General features: G+C 45.9%; 1 protein-coding gene across 2 annotated transcripts in view; it reads right to left on the reverse strand.

Annotated features, from left to right (window-relative positions):
- The window catches only part of BBS2 (Bardet-Biedl syndrome 2), a 171956-nt gene that overhangs the window by 8758 nt on the left and 150690 nt on the right, over positions 1-12508 (reverse strand). For both annotated transcript variants that reach the window (XM_029608717.1, XM_029608716.1), the window contains exon 17: positions 7695-7843. In XM_029608717.1, coding sequence (XP_029464577.1) covers positions 7695-7843 — 149 coding nt within the window. The remainder of the gene's footprint in view (positions 1-7694; positions 7844-12508) is intronic.

The following is a 12508-nucleotide window of genomic DNA, read 5'->3' on the forward strand; positions in this document are numbered from 1 at the left end:
TTGCTAGGCCGAAGGGTAGCGCTCGGAACTGGTAATGTTGACCCAGTATCGCAAAGCGCAGGAAGCGCTGGTGATCCTGGATTGGGATGTGAAGGTAGGCTTCAGAAAGGTTCAGGGAGGTTAGGAACTCTCACGATTGTACTGCCATTATTATGGAGCGAAGAGTTTCCATGCGGAAGTGTAGTACCCGCAGATGACGGATGACGTTCCTGAGATCCAAGATGGGCCGGAATGATCCTTCCTTCTTGGAAACAATAAAATAGATGGAATAGCGCCCTGTATTTTATTGGGGCGTGGGAACCGAAGTTATTGCCTTCAGACTGAGTAGCCTTGTTAGAGTGTTTTCCACTGCCAGTCTCTTGGTGTGGGAGTGGCAGGGTGACATCATAAATTTATCTCGAGGGATGCTGCAGAATGATGTTTAGTACCCATTTATCCAATGTTATCTCGACCCATCTTTGGTAGAAGAAGGCAAGTCGACCCCCTATCTCTTCTTCCTGTGGATGGGTCGGCCCATTCTCATTGTGGAGCACGGCTGAAGCCTGCCCCTGGGCCTGCTCCCCTCTTGGTCTGTCAGTTCCAAAAGGGCTGGGACCTTCTGAAGGGACGAGGTGCTTGGAACTGCGAGTTCCTGTGGGGTATAAAGCACTGCAATCCTCTTCCCTTGGTTCTTCTGGGGGAGGGACACTGAGATCTTTTACTCCTATCTTCTGGTAGACGAGGCACTGGGGATTCACCCCATTTGCTGGCTAACTTCTCCAATTCACTTCCGAACAAGAGAGATTCTTTAAAGGGCATTCTTGTGAGATTCGCTTTAGATGTCGTGTCTGCAGACCAATTCCGTAGCCATAGTTGTCTTCTGGCTGCCACTACTGAGGCAACGCCCCTGGCTGAGGTGCGCACTGGGTCTGTGCTTGCGTCCGTCATGAAGGCTGCTGCAGGTTCCATCGTCTCACCGGTATACGTTCCGGAGTTATTTGCCGAGAGAGAGAGGAGCAAACAGGAACGTGCCACCAGTGCGCAGCAGGAAGCAATCTGCAGTGTCATTGCTGTTGCATCGAAGGCCTGCTTAAGGATGGATTCCAATCGTCTGTCCTGAGTATCCTTCAATGCAGCCCCTCCCTCAAAAGGAATCGTTGTTCACTTTGAGACGGCACAGACCATAGCGTCCACTTTCAGTAAACGCAGGTGTTCCTTGGTCGCTGGTTCTACAGGGCTTCCAAGGCCCAACCCCCTTTGAAGCTGGCCTCCAGGGCATCCCATTCCAGGTCAATCAGTTCCTGGACGGCTTCCATCATTGAAAAGTAGCATGAGGCCTTACGAAGGGACACCAAGATGGAGTTCTTCTTTGGTTCCACCATAGGGTCCGTGCCTGGAATACCCAGCATCTTCAGAGTCTGTGAAACAAGGGCTAGTAATTTGTCCTTATTTATTTATTTATTTATTTATTTATTTAAAGGCTTTTCTTTGCCGACATTCGTAAGGCACATCATGCCGGCTTACAATGAACTGAAAAGGAGGAAATACAATAAACAAAAAACCAAATTGTAGTCAAAGCAAAACAAAGAGGTAAAAAAGAGGGAACTATATACATAAAAGAGGCATTATAAAACAGATATTTGAGGGCTAAGTGAGCAAAAGGGCAGAAATGCAGGGGAGAAAAGAACTTTATACAATCAATACAACGTTATCTTAACTAAGAATTCGTGGGTCGAGGGAGTTCCAAGCAAGATTCAGGGGAGGAGAAGGGGTAGAGTTAAAAAAGAATCAGGGGAAATTATGAGGTAGGGAGGCGCTAGAGGTGGAAGGGTGCTTCTTCCACAAGGACAAATGTGTACTTCTTCCAGGGAGTCACCCTCATCATCTGAGGTGTCTGGGTCTCTGTCAGGGAAGTTCTTGGTTAGGCGAGGCATGTCTCGAGGCATCTGAGCCGGGCGGATCTTGTGCTTCCAGCAGGGGTTGAGCCTGGGGTGCAGGCGGGACTGATTGCACCTGAACGAAGGCTTGCAGCCCTTGGAAAAATTCCAACCAGGAGAAGGTCCCTGGGTCCATGTTAATCCCAGGGGGAGTCGGAGTAGGGGCCCCAGAGGTGCCCTCCTGTGGGGAAACCATCTTGGAGATGCATAGATCTGGGGAGCTATCGTCAGTAGTTCCGGAACCATCTCCCGACAGTAAGGGACCAGGCTTTGGTTCCCCTTGGGCTTCCTCGCAATGTTGACACAGACAGGACTCCAATTCAGGCTGCGCGGCTCTTATGTGGCAGTTTGTGCAAAGAGGGTGCCTTCTAGCCTTCTTGGGCGCCATTACCTCTATGTGTTTGAACGCGTGCAGTTGCGTGCATGAGTGCGCTCAGTTGTGCGTGTCGGGTGCACTCAGTTGTGCATGCCGCTGATAGCGCATCTGTATTGGATGCACATGCTGCCGGTCGAGAAGGGAAGATGGTGCCGATGACCCCCGCGAGTAAGATGGCGCCCCCTAGGGTCTCCATGTGTGTGGACCCTTGCACCGGATCGGGGCCTAGCCCAACCAAGGCTGCTCAACCCGATCGGTGTTCCTTTTTAACCTCGCCAGAGAAGAATTCGGTAAGGCAATCCGAGCTCTGGAGGTCAGAGACCTGAATTTTTTTTTTTTTTAATTTTTTATTTATGCATTTTCACATTACAATGAAATATAAACAAATGAATACAAATACATCTTGTCAAGGTAAATAAATAAACAATATAGTTATCAGTATTCATAGTTAATGAAATAAAGTGGTGGAAATAGCATTCGCATGAAGATTATGCAAGAGAGCAATTTTTTAGGAAACATAGTAGGTTATCCCTACTCAAATGAACAACTGAAATATTGAGAACCAACAGATATCATACTTTTTAAGCCACAAGATCTACTGCTGCATTTACTTGGGGTATAGAAGCTAAAAATACACGTAGCTGAGAGACTTCAAAGAATACGTTTTTTTGTTGTTGTATTTCTACCTCACATTTGTAGGGAAATTTTATCAACATTTTCCCCCCTTTTCTTTCTACTTCCGATCTTAACCCTAGGAATTTTCTTCTTCTATCCTGGGTTTGTTTGGAAAGATCTGGGTAGATCCATATTCTACTACCATGAAACTCACTCAATCTATTTCTCATATATGATCTAAAGATATTATCTCTATCTATTGCAAATGAGAAAGATACATATAATACAGATCTAGTGGATATGACTGTATCTATGGTTGACTCTATCACCCCAGTTAAATCTAAAGAGGATTCCACGTTATGGTTCTGATGTAATACTAACCCTTTCGGTTCAACATAATATATCTTTGAAATAGTGGGGATGGTTTGTTGTGGAATTTTCAATATTTCCAGAAAGTATTCTTTAAACATATCATATGGGGAAATTAAATTATGCTTTGGAAAATTCAATATTCGCAAATTCAAATATTTAAGTGAATTTTCGAGCATTTCCAATTTTTTATCATATACTATTTCCGCTCTAACGAACTTCTGGTGTAACACTTCCAAGTTCTCAAATCTTTTCTCCACACTTTCAGATTGTGTATTCAACTTAAATATTGCTGTTTCTATTTTATTAAACCGCTGGTTAGAGTCAATAGTAATCTCAAAAGTCTCAAGAGTCACAGGTGAATAGATGTTAATCCCGCAGTGTTCTCCTTCACCTCCACCTCAGAGACCTGAATTTAAAAAATTTTTTTTCTTACCTGGTCTCGGCACTTACTGATCGTGTGCTGGAAGGTCTCCAGCTGCGGGGTAAGAAGGAATTACCTTCACTGCCTCACTCGCTTCTGCACCTGCTGCCTTTCAGCCACACTGGGGGCTAAGTCCACGCTGGAAACCGGCTACCGGACCAAGGCACACCTCTGAGGGATATCGGAGATCACCTCAGGAATTCTCGACTGGGGGAGGTCCCTTAGGTATTAATGCAGGAGAGCGGGACTCGATCTTCTTTAAGGTAAATTTTGTTTCTTCTTTGCTGTAATTCTTAACACTATTCTCGTGTGTGGGATAGTGTCCGCATCTGCTAGGAGACGGAGAGTTACTGAAGAGCTGAGGTTACTGCAGGGGTACATCTAGAGTGACGTCAGCTTTGAAATCCGACTCCGTCTCCCAACTGCTAGCAGAAGAGCACAATACCCACTGGTCCTGAGTCCATCTGGCTACATGCTAGGAAAGGAGCAGAGTTCTATGTGGCTCTAAATCTGGGAGAAATTCCCCTTCTTCTAGAGGGAAGAAACTGAAATCACTGTCAGCATCATCTTTATTCACATCTTCCTGATCATCATCAAGGACCGCTGCACCACAGCGCTTGCATGCGGTGGCAGACAAGTGGGGACCCCAAGAACGCAACCCTGATTTAGAAGGCATCACTGTCTCTGATAGGCGCCCCGCAGAAAAGTCTGTAGTCCCTGGAAAAATTCCACCTAGGAAAAGGTTGGGTCCAAACCAGGCCTCATAGGCCCAAATCTTATATCCTTTGACTGAGTATCCCCTGAAGATTTCTCTGCCATCGGATAAACCAAAGAAGGGAACACTCTTGTTGTGTCACCTTCAGCCCTACTCCCTGACCAAGGGGATGGGCCAGCGTTGGCAAAATCAGTAGGAAGCAAATCACCTTGAGCATCCAAGCATCCAGACTCGCAGAAAGCCCTGGATGTATTGTCCTTATATGGCAAGCACCACAGATCGCTAAGCGCTTAGACTTCTTTGTCACTGGGGCCATGCTGCCCTGTACCAGTTTGTTGTGCGCCCAAAGCAAGATACGCACTCAATACGCGCTCAATTATGGGCCTAGCTAAGCGATCAGTATGTGCTCACTGGCAGACCACAGAAGTATGCACACAAGTAGGCGCACATGTACGTGCCAACATCACTACACCGTCGCACGGCGAGAATGCACACATACAAGCGCACGAAAAAATGCTGCTTTGGCCAAAAGAGACCAAGCCTGGGAGCGAGGCCTAGCCAAAAGCTGCTGAACCCACTGAGTCTGCGCCGCCTCTGCACCTCACTATAAGGACGAGATTGGGGAATAAAACCTCTCTACGCTTTGTCTTTTTTTTTTTTACCTGAGCTTAGCCTTACTTGGCTGAGAGCACGAGCAGCTCTCTGGTTATAGTGGGAGAGGGCAAACTTTTTTTTTCCAGACCATGCCTGAAAAGGCTGCCAGACTCAAGGCACTCAACTGAGGGAGGGACCCACCTGTGTCACATCAGAAGGCAAAAGATGCTATCAAACTTCTCCTTTTCTTCTTAAATTTTCCTTTTTTTTACTACAAGCAATCCCCAGTAAGGAGATGCATGTCCACTATCTACTTGAAATGGAGTATACTGGTGGGCTGATGTCGGGGCTGTTATGTTTTGGTATGGATGTGAACCCTGGGCCGAGGTGAGAGATGACTACTTCCACAGGAAGCAGCCCTGTGGGCCTCACCATCAGTAGGTGCAGTCTCAGAGGCTTAGGACACAACTGTAAGAGAGACTTTAATATAGAGGAGAAAGAGCAGTACCCGTGGAGCGGGGAACTGCAGTTGAAGGACAGTTCTGGAGCAGAACCCGTGGAGCGGGAACTGCAGTTGAAGGACAGTTCTGGAGCAGAGCCCATGGAGCGGGAACTGCAGTAGAGATACAGTTCTTGAGCAAGGGATATGCCCAGGGTGATACCTCAGATGTAGATATCTGGTAGTGGCCCGCAGAGCGGGGTACGCCAGGCAGATTTCTCAGTAGTGAAGCAATTACCTCCGATGTGCAGATCCAGTAGTGGCCCGCAGCACAGGGTATGCAGAGGATGACTGTACAATGGTGGAGATGTTGAGGTAGTCAGAGGTACGGAGGCTCAGAAGGTTCCTGAGGAAGTTGAGGCAGTAATCTGCACCGCAGGGTATGGTGAAGAGAATCCTGCTAAGGAGAGCGCGTTAGTAGCCCGAGGCACGGGGTACACCGCAGGGAATCCCAGCAAGGCTTGGTAAAGTTTCAGTATGAAGAAGGTACTCACGAGGCGCGGTTCCAAGGGAAGTCCTGAGAAGTAGAACAAACAGGAGTTCAAAGGCAGGAAGGCCCTCTGAGAAGCGGATAGCCCAGGAATACGGAAGAGCCCCCGAGGAGCGAGTACTCAGAGCGTTCACACAGCAAGCCAGGAACTGGAACCGAATTTCCAAGTGTAGTGATTCAGCAAGGAGGAAACTCCTTGCTAACTTATCATTTGATAGGGCCGGTCTGCTTAAATTCAGGTAGCGAGACTACGTCATCCGGAGGGGATGCCCCTGAGGTTCCTGCCATGACGTGTACATAGCTGGGCCATGTGCGCACGTCTAAGTAACTCCAGAAGCAAGATTGCGGTCGGCAGCACCCACACCGTCCCGGGAACGCCAGGGAGGTTGGCGGTGACTGGCGGAGGCCGCCATTCGTCCTAGATTAGATGGTGCAGCAAAAAAAGAGGTAAGCATGAGAGGTCGCAGCCGTCTGCGACCGGGCGCAACAGGGGCAGAACTATATGTCCGTGACGTCAGCTTTTACTTTGTCTCCATCTGCTGGCAGAGGTGTATAACCCAATGTATGGATTGGCCTGCCTGAGTGCAGAGAAATCTCAATTTGTTATTGAATCACTGGAGCAAGCAGTGACCTGGTGGAACATTACATTTTTTATACTACTGCACCTATTAACTTAGTACAATGCAGATTGTGTCACAATTTTGCCCTTGGTTTACAAAAGATTTGTTATGTCATAGATCACTAAGGAAATGTGAACAAAAATGGTGTAGATCAAAATTAGATATTCATAAGTATGGTTATGAAATAACTATCAAATTGCAATGCTTTAATAATATTTTCTAAGCAAAGTTATTATTCTATGCAGGTAAACAGCTCTTTGAACAAGCCTCAAATTCGTCTCAGTTGTTTATGATTTACAAGGTTTTCAGTGAATGTGAATGAAAATGTTCCTACTAGTGAAATGGCGAGATATTTTCAGGATACAATCATTACCCTGCAGGTATTGTTGCTATCGATGCCTGCAATAGAGGTAGAGATATTTTTTACGGCTTCTAGTTTGAATACTTGGATTGATTTTTCTCCACTATCTCAGAAGAGTTTAGAAGATATTGTTTCTGAAATCAATCCAAGCAATTGTTGTTTGAATCCTTGCCCTATAGGGGTTGTCAGGAATATGCTTTAATCGGCAAGTGAGATTTTGACTAAAATTATTAATCTTTCCTTGATAGAGAGTGTGGTTCCCTCAGCATTGAAGGAAGCTATTTGTACAGCCCATTCAGAAAAATTGCATGCATTCAGCTGCTTTACTGTCTAATTATAAACCCATCTCCAATCTTTGACATTATTTTGAGGAGAGGGAGTCCCTTGCACTCTTCCTACTTATGATATCTTGCCAGGTCTCTAGATCATCAGCACACCAATGTGGACTTGTTGGGAGACTCTCAGGCATCTTAAAGTTGAAAGAAGGTGGTAATGGGTGACAATTTAGTAATGTTGTCACTCTAAATCTTTGTAACGCAAATAAATAAACTCAAAACGCCTTAAATCGAGCACATCCTTTAACTATTTTTTAAATGTTCAGTTTCTAAGTGTGTTTAGCATATTTAAAATAGCACATTCTATGCTTAGAGCAATTTAACAATTTTTAGTCTGCTACACACAAGGATAAATCTCGACCAATCAGCCCAGCACTTACCACGTAGGCGCCCTGCTCTCTGTATGGCTTGGTTTACCTCCTTCAAACTACCAAGCAGTTCACTGTGATTATTACAACGAATTTTATAGCCATTTATTAAATCTCTGTTAAGGTCATAGAGCTCCATGTATCGTTTCTTCATGTTCTTCCTATAAGAACATATAAATATAAGTTACTAGTAGTCAAAAATAATAGATAATAGCAAGTACAATGCTTCATATCCTGTTTCATTTTTAACAACCAGTGCCACATTCTCACTTACATTCACATTTATCTGAGCAAATTATTTCAGTCTTCAGCTGTCCTGGCTCAGAAATGAAACCTACTCATTCATGCCCATGGCTTTCAAGATTGGTAGAAAAAAAGTTTAAGAAAATCTTTTGGGGAGTCCATTTAAAATATGACTGTCACTGCATTCCTTCAGTTTTTCCAGTTTATAATTAAGTCTTTCCTTCTTTATTATGGAATGTGAGTTTTCATTCACTAAGCAGACAGAAGGATTGAAGAATGCATTGAGAAGAAACATGGAAAGCACTATGGAAGTCCCAAAACCTGGTAGACCTAACCAGAAAGAAAAACAGAATTTACATTTAAAAAAACAAAAAGTCAGAGTTAAGAAACACAAAAGAATTTTTTTAAAGGGGACAAATTAAGTCATTCAACAAGACTTAATTATGTTGCACAAATTAACTGCTGTGCTACACCAGTGACACATTCAATGCAGGCATTTTTAATTATTGCCCCCAATATTATTTGTTTTTAAGTATTTTGAAATTTGAGCTATTTTTTGTTTTTTTAAGATATGTTACATAAAAGGCACAAAATACCCTTCTGCGCAGACTAGATGGACAATTTGGGTCTTTATCTGCCGTCATTTATTATGTTAAGATTATTATCTTGTGTATAAGCCAGGCTTTCAATTGTTCTAATTCTCATCAGGACCAAATAATACTATGATATTAAGTCAGAGGTTGTACAGAAAAGCAGTTTTTTCTGTACATTTGCATGTTGCGGGCGCTATTAGTTTCAGGGGGTTGGCCACGCGTTTTCCAAGATCTTCTGGTTGAGAGCTTTCTAGCCAAAATCAGCACATTCTCCACCTCTTTCTGATGACGTAAGGAGACTACTGCAATTTCAACATCCACATGATGAGGGCCAAGGATGGACTGTTGGAATGGCAAAGCCTGCTGTCTTTCTGTGTGATGAGAGTTGGAGACATCTGCGACAAAACTGAAGACTGACTTGATAGACAGATGAGATATAGAAACCACACTTGCCATGCCCAGGCTGGAGCAAAAAGGATTATCCTCACCTTGTGCTGAAGGATCTTCTGGTCAATCTTGGTGATTAGCGGAATTAGTGGGTACATAGAGAAGACCAACAATCCTGTTTAGCAGAAAAGCATCCAGAGCAATTTGTAGCTGCTCACATGCATAGAGCAGAACTTTTTAACTTTCCTGGTGATCATCAGTCATCCGTGACTCTTTGATTCTAGGACCATCTGAACAGAAAATCTCTGCTGAGGCAGTCTGCCAATATATTCTGGATTCCTGGAAGGTAGGTAGTCTGGATATGGACATTGTGATTTCTTGCCCACAACCAGATTTGGATGGCCTCTTGGCAGAGGGCATAAGATGCTGTATCTCCCTGCTTATTTATATAGAACATGGCCACTTGATTGACCACTTCGATTAAGATTCTTTTCTGAGGTGAGAGAAAACTCTTAGAGCATAGTGAATGGCTTGCAGCTCCAGATGGCTGAGTTTCAAATAACTCTCTACTGGGGACTATAATCCTTGGGTCCAGTGGAAGGGGTCAACAGATGTGGTAGGACTTGTAGCGAGAGACCCACCTTTAGAATTTCCAGATTCATCCACCACTTTTGGGCTGCCCTCATAACTGAGATCAAGGAATTTGGTGCGACAATGATTGATAGAGTTGATACCAAAGGTTTGGAGACTCCATTGAAGGCCCCATCTGTGCAGACAACAGATGCATCATAGCCACTATGTGACTGAATGCTAAGACATCTGAAACCTTTGTTATGCACCAAAGACTTCAGGACAGTCCTGTAGTCTTTGATTTTTGCTGAGATAGATGACTGTAACTCCCTACTGCTGGTGTTCCTTCATCTACTTTATATTCCCTTAAGTTGTTGCCAAACTCTGCAGCCAGGCTACTTTCTGGCAAAAAAAAACGTATGATCATATGACCCTTGTCCTTGCCGCACTTCACTTGCTTCCTATAAGATCTAGAATTAAGTACAAGATATTAGTCCTAATACATAAATTGATAAATATTATCAATACCCCTTGGGCAGGAGCAGCATTGCGTATTTATACTCCTTCCAAAACAATTCGACCACAAAATAAGGGTCGGTTGGAGGTTTCAACAATTAGACAGACACACATTGGTGAGGTGAGAGATAGAGCCCTCTCAATCGCCGACCTGGCCTTGTGGAATACATTGCCAGAATATCTCAGAACACAAGGCGATATAAAGATCTTTAAAAAAGGTATACAGATCTGGCTATATGCTGAGTAATTTGCAATTGACAGTATAATTTCATAGTAAAGAAAGGCTACTCAAGTAATGTTACTGTATATGTTGTTAGAAACGCCGGCCGCAGCACCCCGCAGCCGGGTGTCATGGCCACCGGCTATGGCGGGCCACGACCGGAGTCGGGCTGGCAGCCACAGCGATAACTAACTTACCGGGAGTATCGGGGGCTCCTGCGGCGGCAGGCAGCCCTCTGTCTTAACTTCTTCACGGCTCCTGCCGCTGCCTATCGACCGCATGGGTTTGGCGGTCTGGCTCCTCCCCCTCAGCCTCCTAGGAGCCGCGCGCGGCTGAAGTAAGAATTTAAAGGAGCCATGACAGGAAATTGTCATGGCTCCCCCGGGGACTCCTCCTTCCAGTTCCGGTATATAAGGCAAGGTCTGATACTCAGACCTTGCCTTGGTATTGATGCTCTGTGCTTGGTTCCTGTGTCGGTGTTCCGGATCCGCTCTTTGCCCCGCTTCTGCTCTTCTCCTCGTTGGACTGATTCTTTGGCTCCTGACCCTCGGACCGGTGGTGGTGATCTTCTGGTATTGACTTGGACTGGCTCTGGACCCTTCTCCTTCTTTGCTCCTGGATTGGCTTCGGACCATTCTCCTATCTGCTCCTGGACTGGCTCTCGACCTCTCTCTGGACTTCGACCCTTGGACTGGATTGGGACCATCTTTCAACGTGTACTCCCGGACTGATCACGACCTGCTGGAGGCGCCAGCCGTCTGGAACCCACGACCATCTTCATTCTTCAGGGAGTCTCCTAAGTCCCAGCGGCCGTGTCCCTACAGGCTCCTCCTAGGGGGATCACGAGCTTCCAGGGTGAAGCCTTCATCTCAACATCTCCAACAGGCCTTGCCATCCGATGGTAGAGACCGACGAGGGTTAACTTCCTTCTTGGCAGCACTGACTCTACCTCGGAACAGGGGTCCACTCTCCGATTCATAACAGAATACCAAGGCCATGGACCCGGCAGAGGCCTCAGCTCGCCAGGCCATTCCTGGATTAGCCCAGGTGATCATGGAGCAACAACGTATACTAGAATCCATGGCGGCTTCCTTGGAACGACTTAACACCCGTCTGGATTCTATAGATGCAGCTCAGGCCGTCCCGCCACCTTTGCCTTCGGTGGTGCAGAATAATACCCGGTCCGTGATTCCATTACCGACTCCTCCACGCTACGCCAGAGACCCTCGCTTGTGTCAAGGATTTCTCGACCAGTGCAGTATGCACTTTCATCTTCAAGCCTCCTTCTTTCCAGATGATCTTACCAAAACAACATATATCCTGTCGCTGTTGGAGGGTAAGGCCCTGGCCTGGGCTTCCCCTTTCTGGCGACGGTCAGATCCAGTCCTACAAAATCTGCCTAAATTCTTGGAATTGTTTCAAGTGGTGTTTGACGATCCAGGGAAAGAAGTGGTTGCTGGTTCCAAGCTTTTACAACTCCGGCAAGGAGGGCGACCGCTGGTGGATTATACCATTGAATTCAGGACTCTGGCATCCGAACTCCATTGGGAGGAAAACTGTCTCCGGTCCATATTCTTAGAGGGTCTGTCACCCAGAATAAAAGACGAAATGGCAGCCCGAGAGTTACCTCAATCCTTGGATTCCATCGTGGATTTGGTAACCCGAATCGATCGACGACTACAGGAAAGAGTGCGGGAGGGATCAAGCACGAGAAAGCACATAGCGGGTGCCACTTCTTCTCGTTCGGTTCCTGCCTCCCAAACGGCACCTAAATCCAAAGGAACTATGGAGGAACCTATGCAATTGAGACGGGGCCCCCTTTCTCCAGAAGAACGGCAAAGACGCCACAAGGCAGGCCTCTGTCTCTATTGCGGAGAAGCGGGTCATCTCATTGCCCATTGTCCAACACGTCCGGGAAACTCCAAAGCCTAGGCTCCATCGGGGGAGTAACCCTAGGCATCACCTCTCCGTCTCCCCCACTAACTCTGCATGTCACCCTGGGTTTCGAAGATCATCGGTTCTCCACTCTGGCTTTAGTAGATTCTGGAGCTGGTGGAAATTTTATTCTACAAGATGTGATAGAGCAACTACACATCCCCACTTGCTTGTGTCCAAAGCCGTTAATTATATCCTCCATTCATGGAGATCCCCTGCCGGGGAGGATAAGTCATCATACAGTTCCGATGGAATGTCACATTTCACCGAACCACGCTGAAAGCATCTCCTTCTATATCATCCAAAGAGCAATCCATCCTATAGTTCTTGGCATTCCATGGTTACATCAACACAACCCACAG

This window comes from Rhinatrema bivittatum, chromosome 7 (assembly GCF_901001135.1).
Source record: "Rhinatrema bivittatum chromosome 7, aRhiBiv1.1, whole genome shotgun sequence".
Taxonomy (NCBI): Eukaryota; Metazoa; Chordata; class Amphibia; order Gymnophiona; family Rhinatrematidae; genus Rhinatrema; species Rhinatrema bivittatum.